This window comes from Dama dama, chromosome 15 (genome assembly GCF_033118175.1).
Source record: "Dama dama isolate Ldn47 chromosome 15, ASM3311817v1, whole genome shotgun sequence".
NCBI lineage: Eukaryota > Metazoa > Chordata > Mammalia > Artiodactyla > Cervidae > Dama > Dama dama.
The window spans coordinates 71,045,061-71,061,608 of record NC_083695.1 but is presented as its reverse complement, the minus strand read 5'-3'; the positions used below and the strand labels follow the sequence as shown (position 1 = coordinate 71,061,608).

At 36.7% G+C, this 16,548-nt stretch overlaps 1 protein-coding gene across 2 annotated transcripts in view; it reads right to left on the bottom strand.

Moving 5' to 3' along the window:
• Positions 1-925: 925 nt before the first annotated feature.
• The window catches only part of SLK (STE20 like kinase), a 58,257-nt gene continuing 42,634 nt past the window's right edge, over positions 926-16,548 (bottom strand). For both annotated transcript variants that reach the window (XM_061162555.1, XM_061162556.1), the window contains 6 exons: positions 10,832-10,961; positions 10,073-10,197; positions 9,360-9,548; positions 8,672-8,797; positions 7,691-7,804; positions 926-4,559 (listed from right to left, as the gene is read on the bottom strand). In XM_061162555.1, the coding sequence (XP_061018538.1) occupies positions 4,413-4,559; positions 7,691-7,804; positions 8,672-8,797; positions 9,360-9,548; positions 10,073-10,197; positions 10,832-10,961 (831 nt within the window). In that variant the 3' untranslated portion in view covers positions 926-4,412. The remainder of the gene's footprint in view (positions 4,560-7,690; positions 7,805-8,671; positions 8,798-9,359; positions 9,549-10,072; positions 10,198-10,831; positions 10,962-16,548) is intronic.

Below are 16,548 nucleotides of genomic sequence, written 5' to 3'. Positions count from 1 at the left end.
AAGAAAGGGAAGGAGGAAAAGAAAATAGTTTTTGGTTTAATAAGTTTGACATTTTACTAATGAAAACTTGCTATGCATAATGAATGACTGCATCGTGCCTTTTTCATATTTTAGTTTTACCTAGAGGCTTGACTTGTTTTCGTAATAGTAGCCTTAGAAGCTCAAGTATTCATAGCCCCATTAATGATTCTTATCTTGATTAACCAAACTTCTTTTTGAGTTTTGTCCTAGTTGAGACGTACCCATCCAAGCTATCCAAAAGTCTTCACAGAATCTGACACCCAAGAGAAATAGGGTAAAAGCCCCAAACTGCTAACTTCTCTGAACAGAACCCAGATGTGAGAGATGTCCTCAGCGGGATGGCAGTGGGTCTTAGCCTCTTTTGTTTCATTTAAAAAAAAAAAAAGTCAAGCATGAGTTCTGCAGTATGCAATGCTCCTGGGTTAGAAAATGACACACAGCACCTCCCTCCGGCCAAGCTGACCACTCGCCAGATGATGCTGCCTAATGTCTAATGAATCTCACATAACGTATTAGTGATGGAAAAAACAGGTTATTTTTAGCAGAAATGAGTCATATGGTTTGTGAAATGTTTGAGAAAAATAATCTATTTCAAGGGAAAAAAAGGACATTAAAAGAGAGGTATATATATATACACATATGTTGATGGAAATATTTTAAGCACCACTCAAAGGAGGGGATTGCTTGACAAAAGACACCCCCTCCAAGTTCGCAGTGAAAAGGACACTCGTGTGTGCTAAGTACAGACAGTCTGGAACAATGGTACCTCTGATTGTCCGGGTCAGGAGATGTGGAGAACTGCAAGCTTTAAAATACAGTTAGGATTCTTAAAACTGCTATAAAACATTCTCACACAGGACAATCTAGTTTCAAAGAGTCTCAATATTAAGACTGCTTCCCAAAGTAGATTAAGAAATAACTTTATTTTTCATTTGTCAATCCCATGATTGAAAAGACATGTAGCTCCCAGACAGACAAGAGGCATTTTCTGAAACAAAATTCTTTCTGAAAAAAGTAGCTTGTGGAGTTATTACACTGCAAATCAGAGAAGGATCACAAAAAGCTACAGCCAACATTTAACACTGGTATAACACTCTACCCCAAGCTGAGTAGCAGAAGTTTTAAAGCTATATCAAAACCATGTCAGCCATAGGGTAGCAACAAAAGTGGCATTAATTGTTGTGCCTTCAACTTAAAAAAAAGCATTTAAAACATCCCATTTCCTATAAAAGATCATTTCCCAGAAAAGAATGGATTTATTCAATCAGAAGTCTATTAGAACTGGAACTAAAGAGCTCTCCGCCTCCACCTCAGTTTTACATTTTCCTTTAGTCAACAGTATCTCTAGCTAATCATTTGACAGAAATTGGCTTTTCAGAAGAGTCTTTGTCATTTAAGCACAGTGTGGAATGGGGAAAACTGTAGTTACAAGGGAACTAGGAGAGTACAAAAGGACAGTCACTTCTGAAACTCACTGACGCTCAAGAAATCAGAGGCCCTCTGTGACAGTGAGTCTCATATGCCTGAGAGCTTTGTGCTTGAGGAAACACTCCTTAGAGGTAGCTCTGGTTCTAGTTTATATTTAATTACAATTTGCTGTATCCTGTCACAGGGAAGTTTTAACATTTTCAGCAAGGTATGAGCACTCCAAATTTCCTCTTTACCCACCCACCCTATAGCTTCCCCACAGAAAAGAATAAGAAAAAGCTTAACTGACTCCATAGAGTTATAGCAGCTAATTCAGCAATTCACACCCACCATGGCCTGACAGGACTAGGAAAGGCACCCTGGTGCAACGAGCTGCATGAGCTGGACCTGCAGGGTGTGGCGGCCAGCGGACCACAGCACGCAGGGGCGGGGGGCTGAGGAACGGCACGGCAGTACGGAGAACTGCTTTCACGCACTTCCTAGCAATTCTGCCACAGCAACAAAACCACCAAATCAGGAATGGATTTGACCGTACTCTTTGATTTCAAAGGTGTCTTTGCCTCTCCCCAACCTCCTATGTACACTTCATGCAAGAGAGAAAGACCACTCTCCTGTATGTGAATTCAGGGCCTAGCAGGGAGTGGGCAGGGATGGGCACAAATAGCACGGCCTATAACAAAACACTTTTTGAGAAGATTTATGTGACTCTAAGTATTAAAATGAAGGTTTTACCTGTACATATGTATCATTCTGTAGTCCTGCTCCCACACAAATATGGTCTGGTCATATTTGAAAGAGAACTTGAGTGTGAACAAGGAATCCAAAGGGTAATTCTACAGAGATGCAAAAGCTGCTAATAAACTTACCAGTGTGTCAATCCTTCTACTCTGAGCCTCTTTCCTTTATTCAATTCTCTGAATATCAAGATGAAAGGAATATTCAGACCAAATTAACTATGGGCCAGAAGCTATTCATCACATAAGATATCACTTAAATGATACTAAAAAAATGTCTACTGCCTGAAGTATTAATTTTTAAAAAGTCAATATACTGAAAATCTCAAAGGAGGAAGTGGTATGAGAACCTTCTTCCTCTCCTTCAAATAAATCATTAAATACACTGGGTAACATTATACTGTCATTTCTATCATAACAATATAAACAATTTCCATCATCCTGAACATTATAAAGATATATATATATATATTTTTTTTAAAAGGCTTTCAAAACATTTTTCAGTCCAGCATTTGAGAATAAAGCATTAAAAATTTTGTATACAGTAACACATTCATGTGATAAGTGTATGAATTTACAACCATACATAATATATATATGTATATATATTTATATAAAAAACAAACTTGGCCAGCAGTTAAGGCTACCTACAAAGTTGTCCAAGTAAATAATGCTTGTCAAAACAATTACAAAATTAAAATCACATGCATTTTTAAATCATCTATAAACCACTGACAAAATAAGGTTCAGCATTCAAAGTTTTCAAATTAACTATAAGAAAGTGCTACAGATATTTACATTTTCTTAACATGAATCAGTGTTCCCACAAAGTTGCATCTGCATTTTTCACCAGCCTCAACTGTAACATAACTAAAAACTGAAACTTCTACAATTTGGTACCTAGCACTCATTAATAGACTGCAAACGGCAGGCAGCAAGCTTCATCTACAAATGTACTGTCTCACAACCTCAAAATATGGTTTGTAATACTGTTTGACCTGACACATGCTTGAAAATGTAACCCTCAAGAGGGACTAGTGAACATTTCATTAATAATTACACATATCAAGCAACCACAGGATAAAGGTTTCAGGACTTTCCCACTCAAATCATGTAAATAATTTAAACATGGAAATAAACCAAACCAAAATATGAATGACTTTATCTCGAAACAATAAAAAGTCATTTCTGGTATTTGCCTAGATATTTTATTTAAATTCTTCCTTCAAAATTACTCTGAACAAATGCCTCTTTTGAGATTAATTTCAGAAAAATATATTCATAAATATAACTCAGAGCCTGCTGGCCTATGACAGAATTTTAAACAGAATTTGCTAAGATGGGAGAAGCCATTTAACCAGCTCATGTATTACTTCAGGAAATAAGCTGAGATAGCTAAATCTATATTTTTTTAATTTGGTGAGTTTTGTATGTTCAATTTGGACATCTAAAAGCTACCTTTTATTTTTTCATCTTTCCAACTTGTACTTTAGGATGAAAATTTCTATCAAATGGTAATATGAGCACGGTTTAAAAAACAATAATGCTTAATGCTAAGGTATTTTGTCCCTATTGAATCAAAAGGAGGAAATGCTATTTTAGACTGAATTGAAATTTAGTGTTTTAGGCACTATTTTATATAATAAAGCTAGCACCCTTAATTATTAGTTTATGTCTAAACAAGTAATTATTTTAGACAAATTACTGAAATAATTTCTCTTTTAAAAGAGTCCAATGCTAACATTTAAAGATAATAGATTTATTTACTGAATCAATATCGTATTTTGAACAATTCAAAATTTTTTCATGAGAGCTAATTCACCAAAAAATTATTCCAATTCTCCACAGTGTAGAGAGCTTCAATTATTGATTTTAGACATCACTGAGAAGTTAAGTCATGTAAAAATATATTTACTAATACTTAAATGACGTAACAGTTTTCTTTAAATAACTTTCAGGTAACAGTATCTAAATAACACGATTTTTAAGAGTATATACAAAAATCACCTTAGGGAATTACTGCAAGATGCTACTTTGCCAACACGGCCAAGCATCTGTCTTAGTTCCCTTCCCTTCATCGTTACTAAACAAGTAAAACAAACAAAAAACACCTAGAAGGTGAGGCAGGTGATTGTCTTAGTGAGCTCTCTGATAGACTATGGCTAAAGACGAAGAGAACAGAATGACGTACTTAAAGAGTCAAACCCAACCACAGCATGCCTCCCATTGTTATGATCCAGTGGAATGCAAGCTAGGAATAGGGTAGAATTTGGAAATCCGGCTCTGTGTCGATGGGTTAAGGCATTCAGACTCCCCGGTCATTTTAAAGAACACTTCCTGTTCCTGTAGTTTCCTAGCAAACTCTTCTTCCAGGGTCTTAAAAAGGAAGGGAAAAAGAAATTATGCACTAGTATTACGAATAGAATTTACTCTGAAACAGTCAAGATAAAATTATTTGCCCCAAAGTCTTTGTATGTTATCCTCACAAGGAAGACACTGTTCAACAGCTAGGACCAGCTGCGCAGCTCTGGGTTCAAGTCTTGGCTCAGCCACATGAAACTTCAATCACTTCTCTATATTACAGAACCACTTCATTCTTTTGCTGTGAAACAGTGATAACACCGTCTACCTCACTGGGTTGTTATGTGACGATTAAATGTGTTAATAATGTACTTAACCCATATTAGGCACTCAACAGATGGCATCTATTATTAACTACTATCTGTCTCTTCCACATGGAACTTCAGCATTTTCTATTTTTTATTTTGATTACTGATATGCATGTCTTCTCTTCCACACTGAACCACAGATTAAAGGTAAGACGTAAGCCAGATTCATCTTCACACACAGTATGGAACAACTATATTAAGTACTTGCTAAGTATCTGAGGTTATCAGTTACTCTGTGGACAAGTGACTCAGGAGTCCTGCTGCAGAAAACAAAGTACAGGAAAAGATGGAAGGACACAGGCAAGTTTCTCAGAAGAGGAAAACCGTGAGCTTAGTTTCAATGGGAAGATAAGAATTTGACAGACAGGATGGGGAAGACACCCCAGGGAGAGCGAGCTGAAACAATGCAGAGGCAGGAAACTGGAGCGGCTGTGAGTAATGGTGATTATACCCAGTACTGGATCAGGAGCTGGGAACAAAGCGGTGAGTGGGAGACAAGTCAGGAGGGCTGATGTGGCCCAAGTGTGGCACCGTGACGGCTTCAGAGTCCAAGTCAGGTGTTTATATTCTGTTCTGATGAAACTAAAGATTTACCAGTACCACTATGACAGCATCAGAGATGCTCCTGAGGATAAACACTGGTGACGGCAGGCAAAGAGGAAGAGAGGAAAGGGAAAAAGAGACCAGACGGGCCATTAGGACATTACTAACAATTTTAAGAAGGAAGACAGCAAAGGGAAAGAAAGATTATGAAATGAGAGTCCAAATTATTGGTTATCTGACTGATGTGGGGTCTGATGGAAATGAAAGGTAATTCAGGTTTCTAACCTAGATGTCAGTTAAGAGAACAGGAATACTGCAAAGAACACCTGATGGTGGGTAGGACTGGAGAGAGGGGAAAGGTGAGATGGAGATGAATGAAAAGGGTTACTGAGTTTAGTTTTACCTCCACTGAATTTACAATCTTTAGTCAACACTGAATAACATTCAACAGGCATGTACTAATCACTTACAATGTGCAGGAACTGCTCCAGAAGCTGCGTAAGAGTGAACAAAGATATGATGCCCCTGCCCTCAAGGAGCTTACGTTCTGCTCAGAGAAGACAAACAATAAAGACAAATGTCTGGTGTTGATAAATATCATGAAGAAAAACAAAGAAAGGTGAGGGGACAGAGGAGTGTTCAAGGTGGGCACTAAAGCTATTTTATACAGTGTCATCAAAAAAGAAACCTCTGATGAGATGATAATGGAACAGAAAGAATAAAATGAGGAGGAATGGGACATTCAGATGGGACATGGGAACTGGGAGCATGAACCAATAATAAAAATAATAAAATTATAGCAATAACAAACATTCACTGGATCCTGAGCAAATCTTAAGTACTGTACAAGAACTGACAAGTACTGTACACACATAGCTTCTATTTACTGTCTTAACAACACCAATTAGGGAGGCAGTAACATCCTCATTTTACACATGAGGAAAACGGGGCTCAGAAGTGTTAAGAGAAGAAATTAATCAGTGTCAGCATTGAGACTTGAACCCAGACTTGTATCACTTTAGAATTTGTATTCTATACAAGTTTTGGAATTGTCCTTAAATATGCAATAGCTGAAGCCAGGACAATCTATAAGGTCATCATGCAAACAGCAGAGGTAAGAATGCAAAATGGGAAATGTCTACCTTTCAGGTGACTGGATGACAAAGAAAAGTGACAAAAAAAAAGCACAGAGAAAGAAGAGACTATGTCACAAAAGTCAGGTGAGAACTTTTAAGAAGAACAGGTGGATAATGCCACTGGACTGTGATCACTGTCAACCAGTTCAACTGGAGAGGAATTTAAAGTGAAAGCTAGACTTCAAAGGGTGAAAGGAGGAACTGGAGAAGGAACTTCTCACTTTCATCCTTGTGTGTACCCTTTGAGTTCAGAAACACATGGATGTACTACCTATTCAAAAATGTAACAATAAACAAAATTCAAGTTAAAAAGCCACACTATCAGCTGACTCCGTCAGTTCTAGAAAGTTTTATTAGCACATGGTAGGAGCTAAATATTATTTCCTTGATTAACTGACTGGATGAATGGAAGAAAGGAATGGTTGAAATGTATTAGCAGGCAGGAAGCCCAAGAGAAAATAAAGGTTTAAGTTTGAAAGCTAAGAATCATATAAGGAATAGAAAAGACAGAGTTCAAATGGTTGACCAGTTGGGCCAGGCTAGCAGGGAGTCAAGTGCACATAAGGAAGATGGCTGGCTGGCTGCGGGGTAGGAAGCCTTTCTTACTTTACTAGACTGTCAATGAACACAGCACCTAAGGGCCTTATAATCTGGCTCCAGCTCACCCATCCAGACTAAGCTGTCATCCCTTCCTTCTCTCCCTCCCTAATGCCTACACACAGGCACACACTCCCTCTCACCCTGCCATGACAGGGAGCTACATATGATTCCTGCACACATCATTTTCACTCTTTCCCTTCTCTGTACTTAAATTGCCCCATCCCACTCCAATCTGTCTGTCCGCCCAGCAAGCTCTTACTCATCCAGCAAGCCTCATTTGGCTCACAGGGCTTCTCCCCTCTCACGCTTCCTGCCTTCCCCGGGCAGACGGACGTATTCCTCCTCTGTGGCTGGTACACTGCGCTACTCCACTCCTCCTTCAGAGAAACACTCCTACTGATCTGCAGCTGCGCGTCAACTAGATTCTGAACCTTTGGGGCCTGGACTCCTCATCTCTGTGTCTCCTGTCCCTGACACATATTAGGTAAAGAATCAACAGCCAGGAGGATGGCGGCATGGATGAATGCAAGTGTATTTTATTTAAAGCCTTTAAAAGTACCTTTTTCCTAGGTCTCAATTTCTCCCTCCATTCCTTTAATTCTTGGCTGTGTTCCTCATCTAACTCCTTTAGTTTCTGAGTCTCATGTTCAACCAAGAGGTGACATTTTTCATTCTGAAAAGAAAGTTTGAATTTAAAAAATTTCAGATCACGTTAGCAATTTTTCACAAATACAATTATTTTCCAAAATAAAAAAATATATATATTCATCAAACATAAAGCAATTACTGAGGTTGAAATTCTCTTCTAACAACCAAGGACCAAGAATTATGAAATGAGTCATAGTTTCACTTTTGCAAGTTTAGAGGCTAGATCTGTTACTTACCATATAAAAAGAACTTGACTAGAAAGAACTAGTTTGATCCTGATTTTTTCATTCTAAGGTTTGCTCACAAAACTGACACTTCAGAGGACACCCTGCAAGCATTTTATCCAATGGTACCAGAACACAGGATCAGAAACTATCTTCTGCTCTAGAAAATTAAGCAAGTATATACGATATCCACAATGTAATACACTACTCTGAAATTGTAAACATTTTAGAAATTATATATTAGGAGAAAATTTCTCATATATTTATCACTTTTTTAAAAAACCTTGAAGAAAATGAACTATTTATCCTGAAATAAAAAGAATTTTAAAATTCAGAACATAACAAAACAGTCTACACCATTTTCAAAACTTTGTTCATCTTCTTTGCAAAATATACTACAAATTCTCAATAGTACTTTTGAAAGATGCAACTTCTTATATCATAAATTAGCTTCATGTTTATACTAATCATGGCTGTAGAAAATCTCAACAGGTGCCTGTGATACTAAACTGATCTTCCTTTGGGTCTACAGAGGAAAGAAAACCCTTAAGTCCTGGCATCTTCTCAAGCCATGTGCGGCTTACTGTGAGTACCTATCACCTCCTCAAAACCAGCCACTTGTGCTGCGTCTCTGCTACCAGCTCTGCTTTCTGGCTTCTGGAGCTGACCTGTAGCTGATGCAGCTCGCGAACGTTGGCTTCACACTGCAGCTGAAGATCCCGCATTTGATTCTCATGTTTTTGATGCTGAGCCATTCTCTCATTTTTCTGCCTCTTTTCTTCTTGAGAAGCAAACTACAAAAAAGAAAAACAAAAGATAAATATGGTTAATAGGCAATGTAATTTCTGCATCTTCCAAAGGTGTAATTAAGGAATTTAACAAAGCTTAACGTACAATAAACTAAAGCTACAAGTAATAATACGCTAGGACTCAAAGCTGGAGTCTACATCATGGCTTTGGTGGGGGTAGGGAGGCAAGGAGAGATTTCTGATTCAAACCTTGTTTCTCCTATCTGCTTAGTGACCTCAGTTAATTTGTGTGTGGGAACTGTGCCTACAGAAGTACAGTGAGGCCGTCCGTATGTTTGACTGTAAAGCTGGTCAAATCACCTTATTCCCAGGGCCGGTCTTAGGATCAACCTAGCCCTGGATCTTGTGTGGGGCATGGGAGACAGCAGCCCTCTGTGACCAGCACTGGAGGAGAGTGAGCTAGGACACGCCATATGTGTACAGAGCAATGGTGAACATCAACAAGCCCAAAGTGGCTCCAATGTTTACAACACAATTATGTGGGACTTCTAAAGACCATCCAAAACTTCTACACCTAAAAAAAGAAGAGAGCAATCTGCTTATTTACTTGTTTAATTTTGTCACGGTCCTGATCTGGCGTTGCTGTTGAGTTAATTCTCAAACTCTTCTTAAACATGGCCATTCGAGTCTTGGCTTCACTACGCTGAATCTTAGGCAGTCTTGCTCTTTCTTGAGTCTGTCTGTTTTTCAACTCCTCAATAAGTCGTTGATTGTAACGCTGCATTTGTTCTGTTTCCTAAGAAAGTTTCAGAATCCAGTGATACAGACATAATTTAATACCCAGTACCCACAAGTATGCTCAAACATGTCATTTTGCTGTTGTTCCCCAAATTATTCTCTCCCTTGTTACATACTGATCAACAAAGCATTAGGCAAAAAAAAAAAAATTTATAAGAAAAATAAAGCTAATAGTAATAAGAGTCTTATGTTGACTCTCTTATACTAAATAAAAGGAGTCCACATTTTTAAGATATCTGAATCATAAAAGGAGCCAAAATAGCTACCTTTGAGAGACAAAATGAAGACTATAATGTGTAACAGGTCTTTAAGCACTGTTTATTAGTTACCTTTCTTGGAATCTGGAGAAAGGAAGTTTGTAATAATGATCAACATATAATTAATTACTCCAGATTTCATCAAAGAAATTTTAGGGCAAAAGAAAGGATAAAACTTATTCTGTAAAAAATATAAGTTTCAAAAATAAACAGCTCTGCAAACTTTAAAATGAACAAAAAAGTTGACAAATTTCCTTTCATTAACCTTCTCATGTCGCTTAAGTAGCTGGTGTCTCTGCATAAAATACTGATCTTTGAGTTGCTGTTTGAGCAGCTGGTGTTTTTCTTGTAAGTGTCGTTCTTCAAGCTCCCAAATCGCAGCTTCTCGAGCTGGAAGGAGAAAGTAATTTTCAAAATGTCACTTTGCTCTTTTCACTAATGTACTCTGGTCCTTGTTTTAATATTTACATAAAAGTGTTCTAATACACTAATTAATACACACAGACATTCTGAGCTATAAAAGAAATATTACCAATGTAAAGATAATATCCGTAACCACTTCCCATTCTGTTCTAATGTCCTGTAAACAAAGAATGCCCCACTCCCAACACTAAAATTCCATTTAATCATCTCAGTGAGAGAGAAAAAATACCCAAGGTATTTGTTTGAGGAAATAAGTGCTTAAAATCCCATTCTATCATGTAGCCATTTAAGTATACCATTACAGGGTATAAGGAGCACATAAAATTACTCTGGTGTATTTCCAGCATCACCTGGACAAAAACATGTTTTAGGGATTGTATGTTTACTTCACTTCTATTGTTCACTTCTATTGCCATAAAAGAATTCTATGTCTTGCAGTAGATCTGAATCTTATAAAGTATTTTCCTCCTATTTACCTTTCTATTTTTCCCTCTACCACTCCAGCGGAAAAAAAAAAAAGCATTCAAATAATTTCCAAGGTATATCTCTGCAATGTTTCAAGACATATTATGTATATACATATGCCACATATTTCATATACCTCTCATGAGCTGTTGCTTGTTATTCAGGCACTCTCTTTCAATATTGGCTAACTCTGCCTTCTGCTGTTGGATGATCTTTTTCAGAGAGCCATCTAATTCTTGTTGTTGCTTCTGAACAAACTCTTGTTCCTAATAGACATATTAGGAACAATAGACAGTTAACCATCAGTTAGTAAGTATCTATACAGCAAAACATCCATTTATCTATGCAGCTGTATGTATCAGTGATTAACAAGATTTCTGAACCAAGTTTCTAAAGTTAACTAGATTTAAAAATCACCAAAATTATACAGTATAGACATAACATATTCATCACCCAAGACAAGAAAGTACTAGAATATTTAATATTGTGAACTCACTACTAAGAATAATACATACAAAAGAAGTCTGTATAAACTACTAATGATTAAAATGCCCAATTATGTTGACATCTTTGAGAAAAAAATAACTTTACACCTTCTAAAACTGACTATTCAATCCACTAGAGTGTGGCTACAATAAAAATGAAAAAGAATGACTTTTAGGAAGAGAGGTGATAAAGAACAAACAAGTAAAACAGGAGTTGGGACTTTTAAAGTTTCTATTTTTCTATTACCAGAGTTAGGAAACAACACCATGGCTATACTAACAGAGAAAGACAGTTTCTGTATCTCCAGCCTGTGCCTTAAAAAGAGCCATACTTTAAGGACTTAGTGAGAAATAATGCATTGCTAGAGAAGCAAGAACTAGACACAGGAAAGAGAGCTACATTTTAAAACTCTACAAACAAAATTCCTTATAATCAGAGAATTCCACCAACATGTTTGGGAGTCACTCATTCAACAAATATTTACTGAATACATACTATTTGCTCAAATGCCAAATTTATGCTTTTTTTAAAATCCCTCAATTACTGTATAAGGAAAGGAAAGGTTAAAGGGACTTATGGTTGCTATGCTAGATTATACATTTGTGGATCGAACAGTAACAATACCCATACTGAAGAAATGCAAAATTTGCAAGTAACCAGTTGGATCTCTAGCACTCATTTCGCAGTTCTGGTAGCTTGTGATTAGCTCAAGGGATAGTCTTATCAAGTGTGGATTTAGAGATTTAGGATTGAAGCAGCACTTCACCTATAATCCCTTCTATCATCTCTTTTATGTATCTAAGAGATGATAAAATCTCAGGATTCATTTTGGAACCATTTTTCAGGCCTTGGACAGAGTCTGGCAGCATCTGGATCACTACCAGCCTGGTCTTCAATGCAGAGTGAGTCTAGCAGGGTTCCTCAAGATGCTTCTCTCACTACTGATTCTCTGGAAATAAGAATCAGGTCTTACCATCCATGACATCCTGTTAATTTGTTGTCACAAATGCTGCTGTCTCATCTGCACTGTGATTTGTATTTTAGCATGAATACAAATGTATAGCAGCAGAAAGACTAGTCAACTGTTTCTAAGTAGTACAACTGCCAGTCGAGTTTTGTATCCATTATGATCTTTTGTTATCGGGGACAAGAAATGTATTTATATGTCATTAAAAAAAGACACAATGTACATTGTCAGTTTTGTAGATAAAATGAATGCTGAGCAGATTTACACAAAAAAAATTGCAAATGCCAATTTGACTACAGTCACATAACTTTATCACAGCAAAAAAGAACTCAATGACTATTGCAAGGCTAATTAGTTTTATTTAATAAGATTGCAAAATCTCCATCCTATCTTATAAGCAGTTGTAACAAAGTAAGTTGTTCAAGCTTCTCTTTTCTTATAGTAAATATCATTTATAATAAAAATTAAACTGATTCTCTAATTTTACTGTAAAATTTCTATATGTAAACTTGTTTAATAAACAATATAACCTGCAGATACATCAAAAATTTTCTTTTGTTCAGTATTTTTATCATTAGTTTGCATAAATAACTTTTAAAAAATATGTGTGGACAAAAATAATTGGTCCAAATTATCATAAATATAAATATTACATTTAGACAAGGAAATCAAGTGTAAAAGATGGGACAAATAAGTACTTATGTGAAAATAAAAAGGTAAATACAGTGAACCCTTCAACAACACAGGTTTGAGTTGCATGGGTCCAAATAAAGGTGGATTTTTCCACTACATATGTCCTAAACATCCTGTGGTTGGCTGACTGTGCAGATGTGGAACTGTGATGTGGAGAACCAACTGTAAAGTTATACATGAATGTTTGATTGTGTGGAGGGTCAGCACCCCAAAACCCAAATTGTTGAAGGGTCAACTGTATAAACCAGTGCCATTAAAAAAGTGAACGTCATTTCTTGTCAATGCAATTTTTGGTTATATTATTGTATTTGTCTAAAGTAAGAGTTCAGTTCAAAGAAAACCTTTTTCAAGCACTTAATAAATGCTGGGGTCTGTACTACTTACATGGCTACTAAAATCAATAAAAGACAGTATTCCCTTCAAGGAGCTTCCACTCTATTGATCCCAAATTGGTTTTCTGTCAGTCCCTATAAAGCATAGTGGGCCCCTTCCCTCAGTAACATACTTTCAAAAGTTCCAAAGTAAACCACAGAGAACTCAAAGCAAGGAACAAAAGGATCCAGAAATGAAGATTCAAAGTGAATGACAGAGAACTGCAGAAGCATGCCCTGAAGTGGCCAGTATATGAGAGGGAAAAAAAGAGTGAAGACTGTTATCTAGAAGCTGGCAGACTAGCACCATGCTCCTCCAGAAGATAAAATGAAGATCAACAGGTAAGAGTCAAGGCACATAAACTACGCAAGTGTTTCCTAATCTTCAGAGTTTCAAAGACACCAGCTGCCTTACTGAGCTACTGGCTTGAATAATTAAGCAGAGTGTGGATGATTACACAGTCAAAATATTTGCAACTGATTTTTTATATTAAAGCTTAAAAGTACCTAAAAGGGTCCCTTATTCATTAGGTATTCTTTATATTGATTTTAAATCTGGTTAGGATTTGACTTCCATCACAATTATCTGTCCTCTTTCTCAACACCAACATAGTTAACTCCTATTTATTAACATTGCAGGTAGATTCTTTGCCATCTGAGCTACAGGGAAGATCAAAAGGTCCCTTACATGCTAATTATTTTATTATCATAAAAGAAATGAAAATTTAGTATCACTGAGCTTTCATTCAAGTTCCTAACTTCAAAAGCCAGGTATAATACATTCACAGTGGAACCTGTAATTAGAAATTACTTAGGATCTAAAAGAAAAGTGATCTTACATTCCAAAAAGACTGCACAAACTACATTCACTTTAATAAAATAGCAACAGATCAATTCGATCACTAGGTGTAACAATTTCAAAATGGACACATAAATTGTAAAATGAGTGCCCTTTAAATGTACAAGTTTTAATTCTGATACGGAATCTTGTTAGCTCGATAACCGTAAATGTTAAAAATACAGCTTTGGGTTCTAGGAAACTATAAGGAAAAATTTTGATATGTGGGACTATTTGAATACAGAATTTGATCATTTTAACTTAAAACAAAAGTGTACAATGGTAATGATCAGAAAAGTGTTTGTAATTCATTAATTCCTCCCTCTCATCATAAAATAACATTTTGCTTACTCTTTAAGAAAACGACAGAGTCCAATGGCTGTCAATAATAAAGATAAATAAGTAATTTCAGGAGAGGGGTAAGAAGGGGTTGAAATCAAGCTGTATTCTATCTACTCCAGTTGTGTATACCAAACATCACAAACAAAAATTATAGTGTTAAATAAGCTACTCATTTCCCCATAGAAACTGTGAGAAAGAATACAGCCTGGAATTCCACACTTAATTTAAAACTACAACATGGAGAATAGCAACCCACTATTCATAATGGGACAATTTGAATAATAAAAACTAAATGGAACTGAAATCACCACTTTTAACATGGCTTTTCTGACCATATCCATAATTAAAACATCTACATAAACATACAAGCAATCAAAACGTCACTTCACACGAAGATAAAAATCTAATCACAGCATTCATTCAATTTCTCACATGTGCAAAAACACAGAAAAAACTATTAGAAAGACATTTCTTGAAAAAAGATGAAAATCTCAGATTAAAATCTGTGGTGGAATAGACAGAAAAAAGAACACTATAGTAGAAGTGTTCTAGTTACAGCTCTACCACTAATCTCTTTTGCAACTTTAGGCAAATCACTTAGTCTTCTGTGCGTCGATTTCTTCATCTGTAAAATGGGTACATTCCACCCCCATATTAGGGGGTTGGCAGTGAGAATTAAATGTGAAAACTCTTCAAAGAATACTGTACTATAAAGTTCATGTCGGGTTATTACTATTGACATTGTCATTTATCAATCTTCTAGATTTATAACAAATGAAACTAACAGTGAAAAGGCACATGTGAGCCAAAGAAAAGCAGGTAAAACAGAAGGCATCCTCCAGTAAGGCACGGGGGACTTACGTCCTGCATTTGGGCGTTGAAGACTGCACAAGATGACAACTGAAAAGACTGAATCATGACCTGAGCAACACCCTGTGGATCAGAATACAACGCGCCTCCCAGGTGAGAACAGGGCTGAATGACTTTGTAAATGGAAAGAATGATTATACAAACGCTGAGCTTCCTGAGGCCTGGAACTAGTCAGTTAACAAAAGGGCCTATAGAATGAAGGATTTGAACTAGATCAGTGGTTTCCAACCTCCAGTTTGCTGCTGTTGCTTTTTAAACCAGCTGAACTCTTTTAAAAAAACTCGCCAAAAAAATCTGTTTATAAAACAGATGAAAAGTGGTACTGCTCTGGAAGTAGGGGTATAGAGCTCCACTGTTCTCATTTCTGAAGAATTCTCAATGTGCTTCTTCCAAACTCAACAGCTCCTAGGAGTACAGTCTGAAAACCACTGGACTAGATTATCAAATAAATTCTAGTTTCATGTCTATATGGTTATTATGCATAGTCTTTAAAAAGTTTAAAATATTAGACTCTGTAAAGTTATCAAGTGTTAGCATCTTCATCAAAAGCAGTAGCTAAATATAAATACTTTTGAAATCAGTTAATTACTAAATTTGTCATTAAATTTACAGAAAGAAATTTACTACTGATTTTAGCTTTAGTCGAAAATACAGGTTAGCATCTCATACTATATGAAAAATCACCTACAAAGTTTTATTAAAGCACTGGATCACCTGATTCATTCAACACTAAATTCTTACTCTCGATTCTATAGAGTCTGACATATTGCCTTCTGGAATTAAACTCCATATCCCTTTACAAGAGAAAACCAAATTGTTGTTATCTGGTGTGAAATCCGAATTATCCAAAAATGGATGTGTTCCTCTTCAGCTATCAGTAAGACAGGGCTAACAACCACTGGGCCAAGCCAGTGAGAGTTCGGACTCGGCACAGGTCAGGCGGCTTACATATGAGGCAGGGTGACATGCTGGTTCAGTGTGTGAAGCATGGAGGCAAACCTGCCTAGATGAGAATTCCAGCTCCACCATTAACCAAATGTGTGAGCCTGGAGAGTCATTCAACCTCCTGTGTTTTCGTTCCCTCACCTGTAGAATGAGGGACATACGAGTAACTACCTCCTCTGCTGTGAGGTTACGCGAGCGCATACAGGTGAAATCAGTCTGTGACACACAGGAACCCTGTGTCTGCTAGTATCACCTTAACGACAGGCATGCCTTGGAGATACTGTAGGTTCAGCTCTAGTCCATGCAATAAAGCAAAACACATGAATTATCTGGTTTCCCAA